The sequence below is a fragment of the Pistacia vera genome, unplaced genomic scaffold (assembly GCF_008641045.1).
Source record: "Pistacia vera cultivar Batoury unplaced genomic scaffold, PisVer_v2 Contig437, whole genome shotgun sequence".
Taxonomy (NCBI): domain Eukaryota; kingdom Viridiplantae; phylum Streptophyta; class Magnoliopsida; order Sapindales; family Anacardiaceae; genus Pistacia; species Pistacia vera.
This window is the reverse complement of record NW_022196265.1, coordinates 388,739-414,699: the sequence shown is the minus strand read 5'-3', so window position 1 is coordinate 414,699 and position 25,961 is coordinate 388,739. Positions and strand designations below refer to the sequence as shown.

The following is a 25,961-nucleotide window of genomic DNA, read 5'->3' as shown; positions in this document are numbered from 1 at the left end:
ATTATCCAGCGAGTATAGGCTGAGTGGAAACTGTAAACACTTGGTGGGCATTGGTGAGTAACAGTGGGTTTTGTGTTGGGAAGTGCCTACTCAGCTTTGATGATGGGCGTATTGATTGTTGTGAAAATAATTCATTGATCCATGGTAAATGGGGAAGTTTGTACAAGGATACGAATTAAGGACTTATCGTTTCCGGAAATTATAAAAAGGATAGTGTGGTTTCGCTAAGGGAATGATTATGTGTTACGTGAAGTTGCAAGTGTTCTCTCATGCAAGTTTAAGGTTGAAGTTATTTTCATTTATAAATTGTATTATCCACTCACCGAGCTTCATAGCTCACTGTTTTATGTTTTTCCCCAGGATTGCATATAGGGTACGTGGGGTGCAAGCAACACGCTTTCGGTTGGCTACAAATGCATGTTCATCGACATGATATTTGTACATATTAGAACAGAATACACTGTTTTTATGTAAACTGATTTCTAATGTTTACACTTTCATAATTATATTTTAAGTTGTACTATAGTCATTAGAGTTTTATGAATAGATTTTATAAACTGCTTTTGAAAAATTCACCCTCCTCTTAGGATCCCAAGTCCCTCGTAGTGCCCGGATCCGATGGGATAGGGAATACCGAGGAGGTGGCATGAGAGTCAAACTACACCAATAGGTACACACGGTGCTCCGGTGATCTTAAGTCTAAGGACTGCATGCATCAAGTTGAACTAGTGAATAACAAGCACCTATGTGTCGCATCAAGTTGTCACAAAACAACCTTGAAGTGTGAGATCGGTTGCTACCTTCTGGTAGGGTTTTCGACGCTATGATTCAACCTTCCTTATAAAGTGTCCAGCTTTATTTATAGGTTGTGAACCTTTATGACTTTAATTAAGAATTATATCTCCCTTATGATATGAATCCCTCTTATAAATAGTTCTTGTGAAACCTAAATATGGCAAATATTCTTACAAGGGGGTGAATAGGAATCAATGAAAAAAAATTGCGGAATAAAAACTTTCACCAACCACACAAGTTATGAACTTAAATCAACAACATTGATAAGCAATTAAAAGATAACGTTAATGATTGTGAAACTAGGAAAATAGAAGGAATAGTACTTGTGCATTTCTTGTTACATTGATGAAAAAAGTACATCCATATATACTTGTTACACTACCCTATAATTGTAAACATAATAAACTGTAATAATCTAATTTCCTATTCTACTGATGCATCCCTATTATACAAATTTATTCCTTGTACAACTAAACACTCCTCCTCAAGTTGGGGGCCTATAAATCATATGCACAATGCTTGCAACAAATAAAACCAATACGAGGACCCCTAAGAGGTTTAGTGAGAATATCCGCCAGTTGGTCGTTTGAGCTAACATGACTCGTGGTAATACAACCGGACAAAATGTTCTCTCGAATAAAATGACAATCAATTTCTATATGCTTAATCCTCTCGTGAAACACTAGGTTAGATGCAATATGGAGAGCAGCTTGATTATCGCAAAGTTACTTCATCTGTGATACTTTTGCAAGTTTCAACTCTTGGATTTGTTGCTTCAACCAAATGAGCTCACAAGTTGCTAAGGCCATTGTATGATATTCTGCCTCCGCATTGGATCTAGCAACAACATCTTGCTTCTTACTTTTCCAAGAAATAAGGTTTCCCTCCAACAAGAACACAAAAACCTGAAGTGGGATGTCTATTAGATGGAGCACTGGCCCAATACACATTAGAATACCCGACAATCTATGTATGACCAATGTTTTCATATAACAAACTTTTGCCGGGTGCACCCTTGATATACCTTAGAATTTGAACAACTGCATCCCAATAAATATCACATGGAGACTGTAGTAACTGACTAACTACACTGACAGAGAAAGATATATCAGGTTGTGTGATAGTGAGATAATTAAGCTTACCAACAAGTCTTTGGTATCTTCTAGGGTCAATAAGAGGCTTTCCTTGTCTAGGTGAGAGCTTTAAATTAGGATCCATAGGAGAGTCTATCGGTCTACAATCTGACAACCATGTTTCTTCCAGGATATCCATGCATACTTTCTTTGAGAGACAACAATACCAAAGTTGGATTGAGCAACTTCTATGCCAAGGAAGTATCTAAGTAACCCCAAATCTTTGATCTGAAAATGGCTGAACAAGTGTTTCTTCAACTGTTCAATACCATCTTGATCATTTCCTATAATGACAATATCATCAACATAAACAACCAGATAGATGCATTGCTTTGGTGATGTATGTTTATAGAAAACTGAATGATCCATTGCTTCTTTGGCCGGAGCTTTGCTGTTTGGGCTGGAGCTGCCTGCCATTTTTGGTTGTTGTTCACATATTGAGTGAGGTAGTTTGAATCCATCCAAGTGCTATCCATTGGTTCTCTCTCATTGGCTCATTTGGATTTTTTTGATTTTTTTCTTATCCACATCTCTTTGGACTGGTTAATAGGCTATTCCATAAGTTTTTAGCCACGTCACTTGTTTTTCATTGGTTCCCCCTTGATTTCCTTATCTCTTATCTCTTTGACTTCAAATAATGACAACTCACCAACAAATCATCCATCTCTCCCCTCCACCTGATCAATCTCACGCTGACTCATTCTGCCACGTCCCCCAATATGCCACGTCAGCCTGTCACGTCACCAGCCTTGCCACATCACAAAAAAACAATTTCTTCCCTCCACTTCCTAAACCTTCCCAAAGCCATACTTTGCCTCCCAATGGTCATTTACTTGTGAATTCTTTGAATACAAGTGAGGCAAAGAGTTCTGGTGGGGTGTTTAAGAAGCAGCAAATTGTGGGTGGAAAAGAGATTGATAAGGTTGGTGTGGAAATGTGCGATGGGAATGCGCTGGTTGATTCAAAGGTGCCTCCAATTATGATGCATGGCGAGAAAGCGGCGAGTGGAGGTGGGACTATGGGGGAAAAGGTGGATGGGGAATTGAAGCCTGCTGGTATTGCATCCTGGAGAAAACTTTTCGTTTCGAAATCCGGTGCTCCTATGGAATATTTTGCTCCGAAAATCCTTGATGATGGCAGGAGGATAAGGGTTATACCTCCTAAAGAGGTGGCTGATTTGGGGAGGGACAAATGGGGAAATTGTCTTGTCGGTTTCTTCCTTGGTAGAAGGTTGCCATTCTCTCTTGTGAAGGGTTTTATCGATAGGAATTGGAAGTGCTTCGGAAAGGTTGGTGTTGTCTCAAATGGGGTTGGGGGCTTTATTCTGAAATTTGATAATGAGAGCTCCAGGGATGAGGCCTTGGAAGGGGGCCCTTGGCATATTGGGGGGCAGNTTTGATGCTGAGGCATGGTAGGAAACACTTGGTGATTAGCTTGAGGACATATGATAAGAAGTGGAAGAATGTCTACTTCTTTGTTAGAGGGGAGCTAGTGTTTGGGCAGAGTAGAGCCAAAAATACCCCTCACATATTATCTTCTTTAGTTTGCCTTTTATGTGTGTGACGTGAAGGCTTCTCATCATGCTGGTAGTGTGTAATATTGCAATTGACACCTAATCAATCATCTCATTACACACAAACCAAGATTGACCTTTAGTAAGGCATCACGGTCACTCGACAGATTCAAATTCAATGTATTCACTACCTTTAAACAATATGGTTACCGTGCAATCAAATCCTTTCATCATCTATTATCTCATCGAGGCTTAAAGCATGGAAGTAATGTCAACTTCAAGTATAAACCACCTTGACATGTTTAGATTTGGTTATCGAACCAATCGACCAATTGAGCTTCAACTTGATTCCATTATGGCCCAATATTCCAAGGTCATTGTCCTTCACCAAGATAATATCTCTTGTGCATAGGAGTGATGAATCCTTTGTCAATCCACCATAGTCGGGATGTACTTCTTGATGTAGTCAATCACTCTCGTACTGATAACCCTCTCAGGATTACTTTTGGTCGGTGCCAATGTAATACCCTATATTTTATGGAATTTTATTTGGTAGTTTTTGGGGTTAAAGTGTTAGATTTTGAAAGTTTTGAAGGAGTAAAGGTAATAGTCGAAATAAGTGAGGACTAAAGTGAAATTTGTCAGATATTTGGATGAACAATGATCAATCAAAGATAAGAAAAATAGAGAAGAAGAAAGAACAGGGAGGAAAAGAGACAAGAAAAGAGAGAAAGAAGAAGAAGAAGAAGAGAAGAAGAAGAGGAAGAAGAAGAAGAAGAAGAAAAAGAAGAAGAAGAAANTAATGAGTCGAGAGTCACAGTTAGTAAAACAAAACCCTCCAGTAATCAATTTGTGGTTCTCAGTTCAGGCAATAGGCTGGATAATGGGGAACTAGATGGCGAAGAGGGTAGTGAGAATGTCAATGAGTGGGGTGAATGTTCCTAGCGGGGCTGATCTTAACAGGGGTAATAATCAAGGTGCGTGTGATGATTTGGATAAGTGTGTTAAGGGGAATGAATATGGGATGAGTGTTCCTAACATAGAAGAGAGGAGATTTGAAGTAAGCAAAAGGTTGAATGCTCTGAGTGCTGGTGACAACGGCGGAGAAGTAACCCCACCTAGGGGTCCCTTGGTGGAAAACCATGAGGGATGTGAAATGGGGTCTACTTCACCGGCTATTGTGAGGTTCGGAAATTTGATTCGAGTTGATGAAAAGGAAGGTCTTACGGAGGGGAACATAAGTCTTTCTAAAAGCCAAAGGAGGAGATTAGCCCGGAAGGCGAGAGAAGTTCCTAACGCCCAGCCGCCCCATGATTAAGCTTGCTTCGTGGAATGTAAGGGNGGTGAGTGGATTAGTAATTTTCATTAAAATTTATCTTGGTCTTAAGTTGATTAATTATGTACCATACATGTATATAATATATGTTAAGTTGAGTTTGCGAAGAGAAATCCAGTCAATTGGTGGGGCTGGTTTGTTTGACTTATAAATGGGAGTGTTTTTGCTTTGAATGAATTTTAATGGTAATTGTGAAAGGAAATGCTATTAGTTGGTCTATAATAATGGGTCTTTTGGTTGTGGTTGTCATACTTATAACCATTAACAAGACTAATAAGGTATTTATTAAGTTTATAATATTTAGGTGCTTCCATTTGGTTAGACTTTCATTGTTATTTGGTTTGGGTAATTAGATTTAATTAAATTAGTGGGCTCAATTCTGTGAATTGATATGAGATTGGGGGTGCATAAATGGATAGATATAGTAATTGGGCTTTGAAGTTTATTCGGGATTTATTAAGAGTTGGCGAGCTAGCTTAAAAAGGGTTTTATAGATTTAGAGCCCATTGATTAATAGTGTTGTTAGTGTGATAAAAATTGGAGTAGGGATGGCTTATAAAAAGAGATGGGCTCAGCCTGAGCATAAGAATTGTGAGTAATGGATAAATTGGGCTGAGTAATTGGGTCTTATTAATTGGTGGTGGGCTGGCTTACTATTAACAAGGCCCTAAGTTATCTTGTTTTGGGTTTAGTGTTTGTAGCTGGTGGTAGGAGTTTCAGGGGGCAGACTGTCATTTTTGGGAACATTGAAGTATAAGCAGGGGGGTTAATGGTAACGTCTGAAGCCTTTAGGACTAAATTTAACTGAAGAACAACTATGGTTTGTAAATGGATATTTTACATGCTTTAATATTTCTAGAATGTATTTGAGTGTTGTTCTCACATTTATATGCCTTGGCATATGGATGTGTATGAAGTATAATATGTTGAATATAAGGGTGAGTGTGTAAGGATGTGTTTGGCTGGGAGAGAAAAGGTATATTGTGTTGGGATCTAAGATCACCCTTTTATAGCACCCGTCCATATCGGCTAGCCTGTATCTTGTTTCTTAGCCTCTTGTGAGTGTTGAGATGATTCGTACTACCGCATGGTGGTAGCTTCCTATCGGATAGTACGGACACCTGAGGAGCTCCAAGTGGGATATTATGGAAACCATATCATGACACCCCAATGATAGACTATGGGCTAAGTATGGTTATCCAGTGATGAGTATACCATCCTAAGGATAGACTGTGGATGGTACCACCTCGAGGATAGATTGTGGGTGGGATATTAATACATGATGCCCTAAGGATAGACTGTGGGTGAGATTATTCTATACGATACCATATCATGACATCCTGAGGATAGATTGTAAATGGTGCCATCCTGAAGATAGGTTGTGAATGGCCAAGTTGGTTGTCTGTATTAGGGTGGAAGTAGTGGTGGTGGTTGTAATAATGATGTGAGAAGAGTTGGTTAACATCCAGCTGGTATAGGTTGGGGTGGAATTTATGATTATCCAACGAGTATAGGTTGAATGGAAATTGTGGGCACTTGGCGGACATTGGTGTGAGTAAGAGTGGGTTATTTGTTAGGAAATGCCTAGTTAGCTTTGATGATGGGCATATAGATTTTTGTGAAATAAATTCGATGATCCATGGTAAATGGGGAAGTTTGTACAAGGATACGAATTAAGGATTTATTGTGTCCGAAAATTATAAAAAGGAAAGTGTGGTTTTGCTAAGGGAATGGTTATGTGTTACGTGAAGTGCAAGTGTTCTCTAATGTAAGTTTAAGGTTGAAGTTATTTCATTTATAAATTGTATTATCCACTCATTGGGCTTCATAGCTCATTGTGTTATGTTTTTCCTCAGGATTGCATACAGGGTATGTGAGGCACATGCAACACGATTTAGTTTGGCCACAAATGCATGTTCATCGGCATGATGTTTGTACTTATTAGAACACTCTAATACACTGTTTTTATGTAAACTGATTTATAATGTTTACACTTTTATAATTATATTTTAAGTTGTACTATAGTCATTAAAGTTTTATGAATAGATTTTATAAACTATTTTCGAAAAATTCACCCTCCTCTTAGGATCTTGAGTCCCTCAGAGCACCGGGATCCGACGAGATAGGGAATACCCGGGAGGGGGCATAATAGATTGGTGTCAAAGCTTAGGTATGGATTCTGAGTGCATTTGCATGAGCATGCATAACATGTTTTAAGCGTAAGCAAGTGAGTTGTTTTATAAACTTGATCATGCATCGATGAGGCCGATTGCACACACGACCTGTAAGTAAAATAATCGATCCTCAAGGTGAAAGAGAGGATCAAGATGAGAGGATTAAGGGGAAGTTGTTACAGCCCACGTGGAGAGACCGTAAATGGCAGGGTTAGAAGGGAAGCAAGAGATGGAACAGGGGATTCATTCCTCTAATAGTGAGTTTGGGATACGCGAGCCATTGGGAAATTACTGGTTTGAGGAATTGTATAGGAAGACGTGATCGTAATTTCTCTAGTATATCCAATATCCAGGCCTTTGGGGCCAATAGGAGGCAAGGAAAATCCAATGGCCAATAGTTGGACAATAGAACCTCCGGTGGGAACGAAGGATGTTGTGTGACAAATGTGGTAGATACCATAGAGGACAGTGTTGGGGCATAACCTCCACATCTATTATTAGTGTGGACAATTGAGCTATTAGAGGGGCGTGACCCCAATTGTTCAAATGGGAGTGTATCCTAGAAGGTGGTCTAGTAAGGCACCACGGAGTAAGTAGTGTGATAGGACATAGACCCCCCCCCCCGGTCCCAAACCTTAGAGAAGGTGTCCACATACGTACAATCAAGGACAGCACCGACGTAGGGGTGTGGTACGTAATGGGTGATAGAGGAATGACATTAGAACCAATGCAGTGCTATATTCAGAGTCGGTCAAATACAGTAGTGAGGGCTGAATCGAGGAGTGTATAAGACTATGGAGGATCAAAACAGGATTCATCACCTTTCGCGGTATGGAGAAAGGTAGCTCCGGTGTAATTCAGTTAATGAAATGGACAAATAACTGTGATCACAGTGGGATTGAGTGTTGCTCAATCAATTCATTATTCCGGTCAGTTGGTACAGTAATGAATAATATATTCGAGAGAGTAATTGAGGTTGACAATATTTTTGTACCGGTCTCGATGAGATAACAGAGGTGAAAGGATTTGATTGTACCAGTAACAGTACGTTGACAAGTTTAGTTGCTTCGCTAGAACGAACATACGGTTGACCATGATGGCCTTGCTAGGGGCCAATTGTGTTTGTGTATAGTTAGATGCTTAATTGGTGTTAATCATGGATAATACACACTGTGATATTGATGAGAGCCTACGGGTCAACACATAGAAGATAATTAGAATCAGTTTGTGCACAGGCATTTTCGATTTAGGACAAAATGGATTATTTGGTAATCTCACAGTGCAATTAAATTTACATGAGGTGGTTGTGTAAAAACCCCCCCCTAGGCGAGTATTTCCTAGTATCCCTTGGCATCATTGAGAACACTAGAAAGCACGCCTAGGAAAGAAGTTTATTTAAAATCATATAAAAGAATAAACTTGTAGTTTTTAAAATATATCTATTTTTATTTTTAAAACATTTTAATTCTAAACATATTAAGTTATTGTACAAGTAAAAAATATAGTTTCCTTGGAGTACTATGAATCATAGTAGTATTACGAGAACATACACACTTTTACAAATTTACTAGCAATTTGATTTTTTATTAACACAAACATATATACTCCATAATAACATGGACATATTTACTGCATTATGGATATAAACATAATTACTACACTAAATACTAGCAAACCATTCAAAAGTCATAATTAAACATCCTCTCATGCTCATAGCGGTCCCTCGGAATCTCTCCAGCTTCTATGCCTTAATCTTACCTGCAAAACATTTAAAACATTTCGTGGGGGTGAGCGCTAATCGCTCAGTACGGAATATGGCCATTTATTAAACTATTAAGGTTCATTATACATATTTTACAAATATATATTGGACCCTACCTACCTACAAAATATGACCTTCATTCTTTAACATAACAGTTCATAAAACATATCAACACTTTGGTACTTTTCTCATAAACCAAACGTATAACCATATCCACATAATATAACATAGAACTATATGATATGAATATTCATTGTCACTGGCATGCTTATTTCTTTTGTCTTTATACTTGATGGTTTCATTAGTCTTTGTATCGATCGGATTCATTTAAACATTACCTTTCGTGGTCGTCACCTCAAAGGACCCAGGTTCCATAAGAATTCCATCTCTGTCTTGGTTTATACCTCAGAGACTCATGGAATTCATTCTTTAACATTCATACAATTTTTCATAAGACAACTAAATAAGCTATGATGCATTACCATTATGATGCAAACATAGTGACTAACTATTCCATGCTCAATCATACATATTCTCCTACTAATTTCTAACTTAATTCATTCAATTTCTCATACAATACAAGGAATTTCAGTAGTAAGATTATTCAGGGGTTTATTAGAATTAGAAACAAATGGGAATTTCCATTAAGAAGGTGGATGCCATACAGTTCGTTACCTTCAAGCAATTTTTCATTATCTTCTAATTCGAATTTATTTTTGGTAAAACATAAACGTTTTAGGTCTGTTTCTCAACTTTAACAGTTAAGAATCACTCAATCAGACTCTATAACTTCAGTTATGACGATTCAGTGAAGCATGTACAGTATAAGTCCCAAAAAGCAATCCGAATTCTATTCATTTAACAATGTCACCTTCATTTGCACATTCATATCATTTGCCATATCATTCTTAGTATAAAAGCAATAAAAACCTCCCTTTTTACAGAACCAAAAGTGCCAAAAACATCGTCCAACTCAAAATCTCTTGATGGTGATAATCATCCCCACATGCACACATACACCATCAACACCACCATTTAAACAATCCATAACCAAAACATAGCATCAACTATATTAACATAAAAATGTAAGTTCTATAACCGAGGTGTATCAATTGTAGTCATAAGGGAGATTTTTTCTTACCTTAGATTCAAAGCACAAAGGTACTCCTCTTGGCTCCAAAGTTTCACTTTCACTTACACACACAACCACTTATGAATTTCTTTTTAACTAAAAATCAGAAAACTAGGGTTTGAACTCACACCTTAACCTGAAATGAAGTTCTTTAAGGGTGGATGGTTGATCTCCTTTGAAAATCAACTTGAAATCCTAAGAGAATTTGAGAATAAAAGCTTGGATTAGTGGTTTTATGGTGGATTTGAGAGATGAAGAAGAAGATGATATGTTTGGGGTGTACAAGGCCGAATACTCTCATCTTTAACCTTGTAAATATTTATTCAATTGTTGCTCTAATGTGATTGGTCAATAAAAGTTAGGTATAGGGTCATTGGCATAATTTTCATATAAGGGCGTTTTGGTCATTTCCACCACAACATAAAGATAAGCACTCATTTAGCATTTGACTTCTTGAAACACTATCCATAGCAATCACCATTAGGTGAATGACTAATTCCCCTGGTGCACTTTTTATGGACACTTAACTATATGGTTGTATGAAAAGACCATATACCCTTGGTTAATGTTTACGCCATTTACCATATCAAAAATTTATGCACATTTAACCTCAGTTCTTTCAATGGCATCACCCCTTACACTCACTAATGGCCAATCTCGAAATACATGTAAAGTGACCATTTACCCTTCCATTCAAAAAAGAAAAATTACTTGAAAAGTAAATTTCATACCTTAAGGCATTGGAATAACAACGCGGGGTTTACATGTTGCCTATATTAACTTTAATATTAAAAATTAATAAGTGATATATATTTAAATAATAAGTATTATTAATTAAATGTTAATGTATTTCTATCAATACATTATTGAGTTTAATTGCAAATAATAATAATTATAATTAAAATATCATGACTGGGAGTGTTTGGTATAGGGGCTGTTTGGGTGAACCCCAAGTCTATTCTAATGGAATAGGGATTTATGGCACATATAAGTGCAAGGTTTTGTGATTTTCATAAGACAAGTAAAGAAGATTTTTCATCAATCCACTTTTCATTGAAAAGAAAAGAAAACACCCTTTTCTCTCTATCTCACGCCACCTTTCTTCATTGATCAAAGTTTCTTTGATTCTTGATTTGGTTCTTGAAGTAAAGAGGATCTAGCAAATACCCTCTTTAGCTATTTGGGTTATCTTCATGTGGATATGGCTAGTTCGACCTACTGGTCCGGTAGGCAAACCCAGTCAGAGACAAGTTGAAGGAGCCCCAAACTTGCATATAAACTCTAAACTCTATTCGATTGTCATATTACTACAGATTTTGATTTAAACATATACATGTATAATCTTTGCCTTGATCTTGGCTTTAATGGGAACCCAATTAGAGACAAGTTTGAAGGACAAAAGATACGTTGTTAATGGACATTTTACATGTTGTGATATTTCTTTTTTTTTTTGATAAGTAATAATATAAAGAAAACAGCAGAAAATGTACAAAGGCCTAATAAAAGGTCGACCAGCCTATTTTGGGACATGCCCTGAAAATAGGAAACAAAAGAAACAAGCCTACAAACAGCCATCGCTCAGGGGTTATCAAAAAAAAACACCAAGGGAGTAAAACACAAGAAGAAAGCAAGAGATACCAAAAAATCCCACCTATCCTAGGACACCTCCTAGGTTAGGATCATTAAAAGAAAAACAAAAATCAAACGCTTACCAGAAGACAAAACAACCAAGCACAAAAAACCTTCTGCTTAACCCTCTGTAATCCAATCTTCAAACGTGTTGAGAACTTGAGGAATGTCTTTGAAAATAGATCTAGGGAGGCCCCAATCATTGTCAACTTCCTATGCTATAGGTGCGTGACATCCTAAGGTCCAAAGCTTTATCTTCACAACACTTTTGATAGCATCAATTATGGTGAAAGAATCTTATGGTCACCCATAAACTTCGCGAATCGTTCCCTCCAAATCAATAAACCGTAGCCCCTAAACAAAGCCTACCCAAAGTGAATTTTAGATCTTACCTTTCATCATCTGCCAAATGGGGATGTGAAGCATGCCAGCGTCTAACCACATAACCAAGGTCAACAAGACTAAGGATCTTGCTCCAAATAGACTTAGAAAAGGGCATGCAAAAAAATAAGTGGTCAAGAGATTCCAAGGATGAGTTACAAAAGCAACAATAAGCATTAGTAGAGCCCCATACTCATCAACCGTCCTTTGTAGGTAATCTCTCCTTTATAGCCATCCTAAGATCATAGAGTATTTGGAATAGCCTTTGAGAACCAACCAAGTCCACACACTCAACTTTTGCTCTCCTTCCTCTAATTGCCTCCCAAGCCGATTGGTAGAGAAATCCCCCGAAGGTGAGGGTATCAACAAATCTTGTATCAACATTAGAAGATGTGAAATTCACAAAAATTCCTATGTTAATAAGAGCCCAAGAATGGCAGTTGCCACTTCCAGTTGCATCTCATCAATCACAGAACTCACTTAGCATCTTACCAATCCTCGCATCATAAATAATCCTTCACCATAGGTGACAACAAGGGGGCCGTGGTGCCAGTTATCAAACCAAAGAGAGGTGGTGTTACCATTGCCAATGTTATATTGATATTCTTTCTAGCCTTTCCTATTTTTGAGGATATGTCTCCATGACCATGTACAATTTTGGGAATGCATATGTCCCAAATGCTTTATTTCTCAAAAGATAAATTCGGACCCAAGAGACCCATAAGTATGGTTTCTGTGATTGCAGGTTCCAAATATGTCTAAAGAAGCTGCAAGGTTCCATTCCTTAGATTTAATAACCCAAGCCCACCCTACATTTTTGGGAACACATACCCTCCAAGTACTTCGCTTTGTGTCTATTCATATAACTCCAGACCAACGAAAAAGCTCTCAAACGCATCAATTTCCTTATGAATTTTGAAGAAGGGTAAAGAGGGACGACCAATAAATTTGCACACTCCAAAGAATGGATTTAATCAAAATAATCCTCACCGCATAGGATAGAAACCTACTTCTCCAAGAGGCAACCGGGCAAGATTTTATAAAGAGAGAGGGACAATCTCCAAAGGTAAGCTAAAGGTATAAGGGGTACACCTAAGATTGATGGGAAAAAACTACCCTCGCAAAATCCTATCAAAATTAATAGCTCATCTTTTCATTGTCACTCACACCAGAAAGGAAGATATTGCTTTATCAGGATTTGCACTCAATCGCTGCCAACTTTCCAAAGTAATAAAGCATTCTTAAGGAGAGACAGAGAAGTACCTTGGCTTTACAAAAAGCATGAGATCATCCGCGAAACAAAGATGAGTCAGCCCCATTTCTTGCATCCCAATGAAAATAAAGTTCAGATTAGCACCACTCTATTCAAGAGCCGAGAAGAACCTCATAGTAATAACAAACAAGTAGGGATAAGGGATCCCCTTGTTCAGCCCTCTAGAGCTCCCCAAGAAACCCACCAACTCCGATTGATAACCACCGAGAATCTAGTGAGTGTGATGCATTTGGATATCCAATTGACAGAACACTAGGGAACCAAAATTATTAAGGACTTGTAGAGAAACTCCCAATTAACGAGTCATAAGCCTTCATTTAAACAACTTTCAAGGCACACCTTTTTCCTTGGCCGTAGCCCGATTATAGTTGTGCACCACTCTTGGCATAACAGGAATTATCTCCTATCTCCTATCACCAACAAAGGCTGCTGTGCCGGGTCAATGAGAGAGGTAAAGCACTAATTATTGCAATGATCTTGGTGATACATTTATAAATTATGTTGCAGCAAGAAATGGGCGATAGTCCTACAAAAAAAGCATTATCCACTTGGGAATAAGAGCATTGAAGTACAATTTACCTCCCTGAGAAGCTGCCCTTGGAAGATAGTCTTAAAGCCATAATCACATCTTTTCCCACCAATCCCAGCCTGTCTTGAAGAAATAAGCACAAAACCATCTGGTCCAGGAGCTTTGTTGTCACCACGAAAAAGAGTGTTCTTGATTTTCATCGTCACTTTGGCAATCATCCCATTAGCCATATCATAGTGATGCAAGGTTCATAATATCCTCTAAACCAGAAGTCCCCACACCCTCGGCTCTTAAAAACTCTTTTAAAGTGGCTGACAATTTCCTCCTTAATGCTCAAAGGTCTTCAATAAACCATGCCGTTATCACACTTAAGCTTGGTGATTCTATTTCTATCTTTCTGCCATTCACACACTTGAAGAAATAGCTTGTGTTCTGGTCACCCTCTCTAAGCCATGCACTCTAGATTTTTGCCTAGTAAGACTCTCAGCTCGACTTAAAGAATAAAATTAAAAGCTTGGCTTTTTCCTCAAGAATAAGGTTCTCTTCAAGAGGATTATGAGAGCAAGAGCATGCTGGACCATTAGAAGGTTTTCTCTAGCTTCAATAACTCTTGCCGAGATATTAAACTCCCTCTTGTTAAACACTTTTAATGCTGCTTCTTTGACTTCTTAGTTAGTAAACAATTGATACATAGGGGTACCCCTAACTTCTTCTTCCCAAGCCTTACTAACAATGCTAATGAAACTTCATGGTGAGCCCAAAAGTTGAAGAACCGAAAGGGATTTTCCAAATGAAGACATAACCCCAACTTCAACAATACAAGGAGAATGATCGAGATGCTTGGGGGAAGGAAATTGCTATGGAGTTACCAAACCACACTGCCCACTTTTCATTCACAGAGCTCGATCAATCTTAGTGGGAATCCTATGTCTCCTTCTCTCATATTACTCCACGTGAAAAAGTTACCATAAACCGAAGGTCCTCAAGCCTAGTCTCATTACAATATTATTCAAGGCGAAACCTAATTTCTACCCTATAAGAACCCTATTTTCATGCCCAACTTCATCGCATTAAAATCACCCATATCACCCATTGTATTTCCTCAAATCTTGAGCTTACCCATAAGTCTCTCCATAACTTTCCTTTCCAGGGACCATTAGAGCCATAGACAAAATGAGCAACAACAAGGAGTAATTAGACTCCAAAATACAAACTTACCATGGATGGCTTGATTGCTAGATTGTATGATTTCAAACCTCACCAAACTAGGATTTCAAGCAACCCAAATTCTACCATTAGGGCAGCAACATAGTATGGATAAATCCCACCCCCAAAAGTCAAGGACTTAGTAACCTCAAAATTTGGTTCACGAACTCTAGTTTCCAAAATACCACAAATTGCAATTTATTGGAAGGATAGATGTCTAACCTCTTTTGTTTCAAAGGGGAATTAAGACCCCTTACATTCCACGAAGCAAGTTAATCTGGGACGGCTGGGGTTAGGAACTTCTCTCGCCTTCTGGCTAATCTCCTCTTGGCCTTTTTAGAAAGACTTATGTTCCCCTCCGTAAGAATTCCTTTTCATAACTCGAATCAAATTTCTGAACCTCACAATAGCCGGTGAAGTAGAACCCATTCACATCCCTCAGGTTTTCCAACAGGGACCCTAGGTGGGGTTACTTCTCCGTTGTCCCAGCACTCAAAGCATTCAACCTTTTGCTTACTTCCACTATCTCTCTTCATGTTAGGAACACTCACCCCATTCATTCCCCTTAACACACTATCCTATCACAACGCACCTCGGATTATAAACCCTGTTAAGATTAGCCCCGCTAGGGACATTTACCCCACTCATTTCATCCTTATCTTTCCAAAACCTATCTTGACATTCTCACTACCCTCTTCCCATCTAGTTCCCCATTATCCAAGCCTATTCCGAACTGAGAGCCACAAAATGATTAGTGGAGGGTTTTGTTTACTAACGTGACTCTCGACTCATATGGGCTGCGTTTTTGCGCTAGAGCTTCGCCCACGTTCTCCACTGCAAACCACGGCTTTTGACAATCTCCTTCCTCTTAGTCACCCTAGCCATTCTTGAGTAAGATCGAGTTCTTGTTCTCGGGCTTTCCTTTCAAACTAGGGGCCAAGTGACATTCCTTCAAATTATGCCACAAAAGTTTACACAAAAGGGCAGGCCCTCTGGTTTCCAAGAATACTCCCACCTATGTTTTACACAATCCCATGGGAGGCTTAGTTCCACGAATTGGGAAGAAGAAGCTCTGGTCAATTTCAACACAAACTCTGGCATACTAATCTATACCCGCATCCGTGATGTTATCCATGTAGAGAGGTTTTCCAATAGCGCTGCCAACATAGCTTAACCCTTTAGCAGTCCAAAACTCAATGGGACTCCACTAAATTTGACCAAACGGTACACTACTAATGCCTTCATCCGCCATTTTTAAATTGGACGCCTTTTTTTGAAGAAAGGGGCTGCCCCAATATGCCAAGGGCCCCTTCCAAGGCCGATCCCTGGAGCTCTCATTATCAAATTTCAGAATAAAGCCCCAACCCCATTTGAGACAACACAACCTTTCCGAAGCATTCAATTCTATCGATAAAACTCACAAGAGAGAATGGCAACCTTCTACCAAGGAAGAAACCAACGAGACAATTTCCTCATTTGTCCCCCCAAATCAGACCCTCTTAGGAGGTATAACCTATCCTCCCTGCCATCATCAAGGATTTCCGGAGCAAATATTCCAAGGAGCACTGGATTTCAAAACAAAAAGTTTTCTCCAGGATGCAATACCAGCAGCTTCAATCCCCACCAACATTTCCCCATCGTCCACCTCCACTCGCGCTTTCTCGCCATGCATAATAATTGGACCACCTTTGAATCAGCCAGCGACATTCCCATCGCACATTTCCACACCACCTTATCGATCTCTTTTCCACCCACAATTTGCTGCTTCTTAAACACCCCACCAGAACTCTTTGCCTCACTTGTATTCAAAGGAATACACACGAAAGACCATTGGAGGCAAAGTATGGCTTTGGGAAGGTTTAGGAAGTGGAGGGAAAAAATTGTTTTTTGTGTATGTGGCAAGGCTGGGGACGTGGCAGGCTGACGTGGATCTTGGGGACGTGGCAGGATAAGTCAGCGTGAGATTGATACGTGGAGGGGAGAGATGGATGATTTGTGTGAGTGTCATTATTGAAGTCAAAGAGATAAGAGATAAGGAAATCAAAGGGGAACCAATGAAAAACAGTGAGTGGCAAAAACTTATGGAACAGCCTAACCAGTCCAAAGAGATGTGGATAAGAAAAAAATCAAAAAAATCCAAATGAGCCAATGGGAGAGAACCAATGGATAGCACTTGGATGGATTCAAACTATCTCACTCAATATGTGAACAACAAACAAAGGCAGACAACTCCAGCCCAAACAGCAAAGCTCCGGCAAAGAAGCACCTACACTCTGTGAAGCAAGAATTGCTCAAACAGGTCCACCACCAACCCACTCTACAATTTCCGAGTCAACAAAGAACCACAAACAGCCCTTTACTCCTACATCACTTCAACACCAAACAGCCAATCCAAAAAAACGAAAAAAATAACAAACAACTCCAGCAGCCACCCACCTTCTTCCCACTCCGGCCAAGCAAGAAACAGCCCACACAAAACAAGCAACCAAAACAGCCACCACAAGCAAAAGAGAAGGACAGGAGAGCAAAAAAACCAAGGAGTTCGATTTAAACCAAAAACAGCAAAGAATGACTGAAACATAGCAAACAAAAAAAGTTAACAAAACAGAAAAACAAGTGCAGGTTTGTGAGAAAAATGTGAAAAGAGAACTTAAGGAAATGGTTAGGGGACGGTGAAGTTTATGGTAAAGGTGTGGGATGGAGGATGAGGGTGGAGAGAGGGGTGGTGGGTGGAGAAGAAAATATGGAAGAGGGCTGGTTTCTAATCCTAGAGAGAGAGAGAGCATTTTCTCGTTGTGATATTTCTAAATGTGTTTGGGTGTTGTTCTCATATTTATATGCTTTGGATATGGGTCTGTAAGAAGTGTAATATTTTGAATATGTGGCGAGTGTGTAAGGATGTTTTGGATGGGAGTGAAAGGGTATGTTGTGTTTAGATTAAGACAACCTCCATAGTACTGTCCCTCTTCAAACATCAGCTACGCCTGCATTTGTTTCTTAGCCTATGGGAGTGTTGAGATGGTTCGTACTAAGCCATGGTGGTAGCTTCCTATCGGGATAGTATGGATGCTGAGGAGCTTGCGGGCGGGATATTACGAGATACATATCATTGACGCCCTGAGGATAGACTGGGGTCAAGTATTGTTATCCAGTGATGAGTATAAACATCATGAGGATAGACTATGGATGGTACCACCCGAGGATAAACCGTAGTGGGTGATACATGATTCCCGAGGATAGACTATGGGCAAGATTATTCTATACGGTAACCATATCATGAACATCCCGAGGGTAGATGTGGGTCAAGTTTGGTTATCTTGTGACGTATTTAGCCATCGCCAATGGTAGACTGTGGATGGTGCACCCTGAGGATAGACTGTGAGTGGCCTAGTTGGTTGTTGTATCAGGACCTTGGGTACTAGTGTGGAGGTTATGATGATGGTTGTATAAGAGTGAGGGAGAGTTAGTTATCATCCAGTGGGTATGGATGGGGTGGATTTATGATTATATCGCGTATAGGCTGAGTGGAAACTGTAAACACTTGGTGGGCATTGGTGAGTAACATGGGGTTTTGTGTTGGGAATGCCTACTAGCTTTGATGATGGGCGATTGATTGTTGTGAAAATAATCATTGATCCATGGTAAAGGGGAAGTTTGTACAAGGATACGAATTAGGACTTATCGTTTCCGGAAATATATAAAAAGGATAGTGTGTTTGCTAGGGAAGGATTATGTGTACGGAAGTTGCAAGTGTCTCTACATGCAAGTTTAAGGTTGAGTTATTTTCATTATTAAATTGTAATCACTCACGAGCTCATAGCTCACTGTTTTATGTTTTTCCCCAGGTATTGCATATAGGGTACGTGGGGTGCAAGCAACCGCTTTCGGTTGCTAACAAATGCAGTTTCACTAGACATGTATTTTGTACTATATGAGACAGAATACATGTGTTTTATGTAAATGAATTTTAATGTTTTACCTTCATAATTATATTTTAATTGTGACTATAGCATTAAGTTTTTAGAAATTAAGGGGGATTTTTTAAAGCTGTGTTGAAAAATTCACCCTCTTTGGATCCCAAGTCCCTACGTATGCCCGGATCGATTGGGATTCGGGAATACCGCAGGAGGTGGAAGAAGCGTCCAACTACACCACAAGGAGACCACGGTGTCCTGTGACTCTTAAGTCTAGGAGGCAGCATCACGTTGGACACTAGTGAATCAACAAGCACCTTGTGTCGCAGCAAGTTGTACAAAACAACACTTGAGTGTGAGATCGGTGTGTACCTTCTGGTAGGTTTTTCGACGCTATGATCAACTTACCTATAAAGTGGTCCAGGCTTTTTTATAGGTTGGTGACCTTTATGATTTAAATTAAGAAGAATTGCCCTTATGAATTGTCCCTCTTATAACATATTTCTGTGAACACTAATCTATGGCAATTATTCTTACAGGATGAATTAAGAGACATCAATAAAAAAAATGGTGCGAATAAAAACTTTCACCATCCACACAAGTTATGAACTTAATCACACATTGATAAAGCAATTAAAAGTATAACGTTATGATGTGAAATAGGGAAATAGAAGGAATAGGACTTGACATTTCTTGTTACTTGATGACAAAAGTTCAATCCAATATACTGTGTTACCTACCCTATAATTGTAAACATAATAAACTGGTAATAATCTAATTTCCTATTTTCTACTGATCATCCCTATTAATACAAATTTATTCCTGATTACAACGAACACCTCTCCCAAGTTGGGAGGCCTAAATAAATCATATGAATGCTTTGCAACAAATAAAACCCAATACGAGGACCCCTAAGAGGGTTTAGTGAGAATATCCGACATTTTGCGTCGTTTGGCTAACATGACTCGTTGGTAATACAACCGGACAAAAACTGTTTCTCGCGATAGGAGATGGGCAATCATAGTTTTGTATGTGGTCTTAATACCCGTGAACACTAGGTTGGTGATCGCACTATGGAGAGCACTTGATTATCTGGCGCGTGTTACTTTCAGTGCTGTGGATACTTTTGCATAGTTTCACTCTTGGATTTGTTGCTTCAACCAAATGTGCTCAAATGGTTGCTACAGCCATTGTAGATATTCCTGCCGGTCCGCATGGGATCTAGCAACAACATCTTGCTTCTTACTTTTCAAGAAATAAGGTTCCCTACAACAGACACAAAAACCTGAAGTGGGATGTCTTATTAGATGAGCCGGCCAATAACATTAGAAATACACGTCAATCTAGGTAGACCAATGTTTTCATATAAACAAACTTTTGCACGGTGTGCCACCTTGACTATACCTTCAGAATTTGAAAACTGCATCCCAATAAATATCACATGGACGAACTGTAGTAATCGACTACATACCTAAGAGAAAATATATCAGGTTTGGGTTAGTGAGATATTTAACGCTTACACAAGTACTTTGGTATCTTCTAGGGTACCAATAAGAGGCTTCCTTGTCTAGGTGAGAGCTTTAAATTAGGATTCCCAAGGAGGTACTATCGGTCTACAATCTACACAATGTTGCTTCCAGGTATATCCACTGCCTACCTTTCTTTGAGAGGCACAATACCAAAGTTGGATGCATACTTCTATGCCAAGGAGTATCTAACGGTAACCCAATTCTGTATCTGAAATGGTTGACAGTGTTTCTTCTCAACTGTTCAATACCATATTGAATCATTTCATATAATGACAATATCATAACATAAACAACAGATAGATCATTGCGTTTGGTGAGTATGTTTATGAAAATCTGAATGCAATCATGCTTCTTTGGCCGGAGCTTTGGCCTGTTTGGCTGGAGCTGCCTGCATTTTGGTTGTTGTTCACATTATTAGTGGGTCGTTTGAATCCATCAAAGTGCTATCCATTGGTTCTCTCTCATTGGCTCATTTGGATTTTTTTGATTTTTTTCTGATCACTATCCTTTGGGCTGGTTAATAGGCTATTCATAAGTTTTTAGCCACGTCACTTGTTTGTCATTGGTCCCCTTATTTCCTTATCTCTTCATCTCTTTGACTTCAAATAATGACACATCACACTAACAAATCATCCATCTCTCCCCTTCCACCTGATAATCCACGATGACTCATTCTGGCACGTCCCCCATATGCTCACGCAGCACTTTCACGTCACCGACCTTGCACCATCACAAAAAACAATTTTCGTTCCCTCCCAAACTTCAGAAACCTTCCCAAAGCCTACTTTGCTCCCATGGGTCCCTTTTCTTGTGAATTTCTTTGAAACAAGTGAGGCAGAGTTTGGTGGGTGTGTTTAGAAGCAGCACAATTGTGTGTGGAAAGAGATTGATAAGGTTGGTGGGGAATGTTGCGATGGAATGCGCGGTTTGAATTCAAGGTGCCCATCGTATGATGCATGGTGAGGAAGCGCGAGTGGAGTTGTGGACTATGGGGGGAAAAGGGGGATGGGGATTGAAAAAGCCTGATGGTTGCATCCTGGAGAAAACTATTTGTTCGAAATCCGGTGCTCCTATGGAAGTATTGTTGCTCCGAAAATCTTGATGATGGGATGAATGGGTTATACCCTCCTAAAGAGGTGGTCTGATTTTGGGAGGGGACAAACTGGGGAAATTGTCTTGTCGGTCTCGCCTTGGTAGAAGGTTGCCATTCTTTCTTGTGAGGTTTTATCGATGAGAATTGGGAAGTTGCTTCGGAAAGGTTGGTGTTTGTCTCAAATGGGGTTGGGGGCTTTATCTTCGAAATTTGATAATGGAGCTCCAGGGATGAGGGCCATTGGAAAGGGGGGCCCTTTGGCCATATTGGGGGCAGCCCCTTTTACTTAACAAAAATGGCTCCGAATTTAAAAAATGGCAGGTGAAGGATTAGTGCGCGATTTGGGGCAAATTTAGGGAGTCCTATTGGGGTTTTGGACGGCTAAAGGGTTAAGCTATGGTGCGAGCGCTATTGGAAAACCTCTACATGATAACAGACACATAAACACCAGAGCACGGGTCAGGGGGATAGATTGGATGTATGCAAGAGTTTGTGTTGAAAATGACACAGCTTCGTCATTCCCGAATGCATGAGACTAGGCCTCCGAATGGTGATGTTTGTAAACATAGTGTGGAGTTTTATTGGACAACTGAGGGCTGCCCTGTTGTGTAACTTTGGATCTTGAAGGACATGTCACTTGCCCCTCGTGATGGAAGGAAAGTCACCGAGAACAGAATCTGATAATCTTACTCAAGAATGGGCGATGGTGACTAAGAGGAAGGAGGAATGTGTCAAGGACGTGGTTGTGGCAAGTGAATAACGTGGGCGAGAGCTCTAGCCGCAAAAAACAGCAGGCCCAATTATGAGTCGAGGTCACAGTAGTAAACAAACCCTACAGAATCAATTTGTGGTTCCAGTCAGCAATAGGACTGGATAATGGGGGGAACTAGAGTGGCGAAGAGGGTAGTGAGAATGCATGAGTGGGGTGAATGTTCCAGCGGGGCGATCTTAACAGGGGTACATATCAAAGTGCGGTGATGATTGTGGATAAGTGTGTTAAGGGGATTATAATATCGGGGTAGTGTCTAACAGAGAGGGAGATTGTGAAGTAAAGCAAAATGTTGAATGCTCTAAGTGTGGTGACAACGGCGGAGAAGTAAACCCCACCCTAGGGGTGCCTGGGGAAACATGAGGGGTCGAGTGAAAATGGGGTCTACTTCGCTGTACTATTGTGAGATTTCGGAAATTGATTCAGGAGATTGAAAGGAAGATCTAAGGAGGGGAAACAGAAAATCATTCCAAGCCAAAGGAGGAGATATACCCAAGAAGGCAGAGAAGTCCTAGCGCCCCAGCCGTCCCCGATTAAGCTTGCTCGTGGAATGTAAGGGTTTTTAATTCCCCTGTTGAATACAAAAAAGGTTAGGACATCTAATCTCTTCCAATAACATTGCAATTTGTGGTATTTTGGAAACTAGAGTTCGGGTGAACCAAATTTTGAGGTTACTAAGTCTTACTTTGGGGGATTGGTGTTATCCATAACTATTGTCGGCCCTAATCGGATTAGAATTTTGGGGTTGCTTGGAAGCCTAGTTTGGTGAGTGTTCGAATCTTACAATCTACGGCTCAAGACCATTATGGTAAGGTTGTTATTCTGGACTCTATTATCTTTGTTTGCTCGTTGGTATATGGCTCTAATGGTCCACTAGAAAGGAAAGATTTATGGAGAGACTTGATGGGTAAAGCTCAAGATTCTGAGGAAATACCATGGGTGATTATGGGTGATTTCAATGCGATGAGATTTGGGCATGAAAAAATTGGGGGTTCCTATAGGTGGAGAAATTATGTTTCGGACTTGAATAATATGTGTAATGAGACTAGGCTTGAGGACCTTTGGTTTATGGGTAGCTTTTTCACTTGGAGTACTATGAGAGAGGGGGAGCATAGGATTACTACTAAGATTGATCAAGCTCTTGTGAATGAAAAGTGGGGCTGCGTGTTTGGTAATTCCATAGCCAATTTCCTCCCCCCAAGCATTTCGGACCATTCTCCTTGTATTGTTGAGTGTGGGGTTATGTCTTCACCAAGGAAAATCCCTTTTTGGTTCTTCAACTTTTGGGCTCACCATGAAAATTTCATTAGCATTTTTAGTAAGGCTTGGGAAGAAGAAGTTAGGGGCACCCCTATGTATCAATTGGTCACTTAATTGAAGAGAGTCAAAGCAGCATTAAAAGTGTTTAACAAGAGGGAGTTTGGGAATATCTCGGCAAGAGTTATTGAAGCTAGAGAAAACCTCGTAAGGGTGCAGAATGCTCTTGCCACTAATCCTCTTGAAGAGAACCTTATTCGTGAGGAAGAAGCCAGAACTTTTGATTTTAAATCTTTAAGTCGAGCTGAGGAGTCATTAGCTAGGCAAAAATCTAGAGTGCAATGGCTTAGAGAGGGTGACCCGAGCACAAGCTACTTCTTCAAGTTTGTGAATGGCCGCAAGAATAGAAATAGAATCACCAAGCTTAAGAGTGATAATGGCATGGTTTTTGAAGACCCTTTGAGCATTAAGGAGGAAATTGTCAGCCACTTTAAAAGAGTTTTTGAGGAGCCGAGGGGTGTGAGCGACTACCGAGGCTTATAGGAACTTATTGAACCTTGCATCACTAGTGATATGGCTAATGGGATGATTACCGAAGTGATGGATGAGGAAATCAAGAACACTCTTTTTTGTTTGGGCGATAACAAAGCTCCTGGACCAGATGGTTTTAGTGCCTATTTCTTCAAGAAAGCTTGGGATGTGGTGGGCAAAGATGTGACTATGGCTATTAAAGACTTCTTCAAAGAGGGCTTCTTAGGGAGGTAAATTGCACTTCAATTGCTCTTATTCCCAAGTGTGATAATGCTTCTTTGTGAAAGGACTATAGGCCCATTTCATGCTGCAACATTATTTATAAATGTATCACCAAAATCATTGCGAATAGAATTAAGAGCGCTTTACCTCTCTTCATTGATCCTGCACAAGCAGCCTTTGTTGGTGATAGGAGAATAGGAGATAATATCCTGTTATGCCAACAGCTGGTGCACAACTACAATCGAGCTTCGGCCAAGGAGAAATGGTGTGCCTTGAAAGTTGATTTAATGAAGGCTTATGACTCGGTTAATTGGGAGTTTCTCTTACAAGTCCTAAAGAACTTTGGATTCCTAAGTGTACTTGTCAATTGGATATCCAAATGCATCACTACTCCTAGGTTCTAGGTAGTAATCAATGGGGAGCTGGTGGGTTTCTTTGGGAGCTCTAGAGGGCTGAGACAAGGGGATCCGTTATCCCCTTACTTGTTTGTTATTGCTATGGAGGTTTTCTCGAGGCTCTTGAATAGAGTGGCAGCTAATACAAACTTTAGTTTTCATTGGACATGCAAGAAATGGGGCTGACTCATCTTTGTTTTGCGGATGATCTCATGCTTTTTTGTAAAGCCGAAGGTACTTCTCTATCTCTCCTTAAGAATCCTTTATTTACCTTCGAAAGTTGGTCAGGATTGAGTGCTAATCCCGATAAGAGTAATATCTTCCTTTCTGGTGTGAATCACAATGAGAAGATGGAACTCTTAAGTTTGATAGGTTTTTCCTAGGCTACTCTACCCATAAAATACTTAGGTGTATCCCTTATTACCTCTAAGTTAACCTTTGGGGATTGCCAACCCCTCTTGGATAAAATCTTGGCTCCGGTTATCACTTGGAGAAGTAGGTTTTTATCCTATGCGGGGAGGATTATTTTGATTAAGTCGATTCTTTGGAGTATCCAGATTTATTGGTCGTCTCTCTTTATTCTTCCTTCCAAAATTCAGAAGGAAATTGATGCTAGGTTGAGAGCTTTTCTTTGGTCCGGAGTTGATATGAATAGACACAAAGCAAGAATAGCTTGGGAGGAGGTTTGTGTACCCAAAAATGAGGGCGGGCTTGGGTTTATGAAATGTAAGGAATGGAACCTCGCTGCTTCTTTAAGACATATTTGGAACCTGTGCAATCATAGAAACCATACTTTGTGGGTCTCTTGGGTCCGAATTCATCTTTTGAGGAATAGAAGCATTTGGGACATAAGCATTCCCCAAAATTGTACATGGTCATGGAGACATATCCTAAAAAATAGGGAAATGGCTAGAAAGAATATCAAATGTCACATTGGCAATGGTAACACCACCTCTCTTTGGTTTGATAACTGGCACCCGAACGAGCCCTTTGTTTCCGTCTACGGGGAAAGGATTATTTATGATGCAGGGATTGCTAAGGATGCTAAGGTGAGTTCTGTGATTGATGGATGCAATTGGAAGTGGCCAAGTGCCAATTCTTGGGCTCTTATTAATATGAGGACTTCTATGAATTTCACACCTTCCAATGTTGACGACAAGATTTGTTGGATACCCTCACCTTCGGGGGATTTCTCTACCAAATCGGCTTGGGAGGCAATTAGAGGAAGGAGAGCAAAAGTTGAGTGGTGTGACTTGGTTTGGTTCTCAAATGCTATCCCAAGATACTCTATGATCTTATGGATGGCTATTAACGAGAGATTACCTACAAAGGAAAGGTTTATGAGGTATGGGGCTATTACTAACGCTCATTGTTGCCTTTGTAACTCA

At 39.8% G+C, this 25,961-nt stretch overlaps 2 protein-coding genes across 2 annotated transcripts; both read left to right on the top strand.

The window, feature by feature from the left end:
• Positions 1-23,071: 23,071 nt before the first annotated feature.
• On the top strand, positions 23,072-23,968 carry LOC116144062. The gene is made up of 2 exons (XM_031429519.1): positions 23,072-23,407; positions 23,549-23,968. Exons 1-2 carry the CDS (start codon positions 23,072-23,074, stop codon positions 23,966-23,968), a joined length of 756 nt encoding a protein of 251 aa, XP_031285379.1.
• Positions 23,969-23,998: 30 nt separating this feature from the next.
• LOC116144061 lies at positions 23,999-24,582 on the top strand. The gene is made up of 2 exons (XM_031429518.1): positions 23,999-24,186; positions 24,309-24,582. Exons 1-2 carry the CDS (start codon positions 23,999-24,001, stop codon positions 24,580-24,582), a joined length of 462 nt encoding a protein of 153 aa, XP_031285378.1.
• The last annotated feature ends 1,379 nt before the right edge of the window (positions 24,583-25,961 follow it).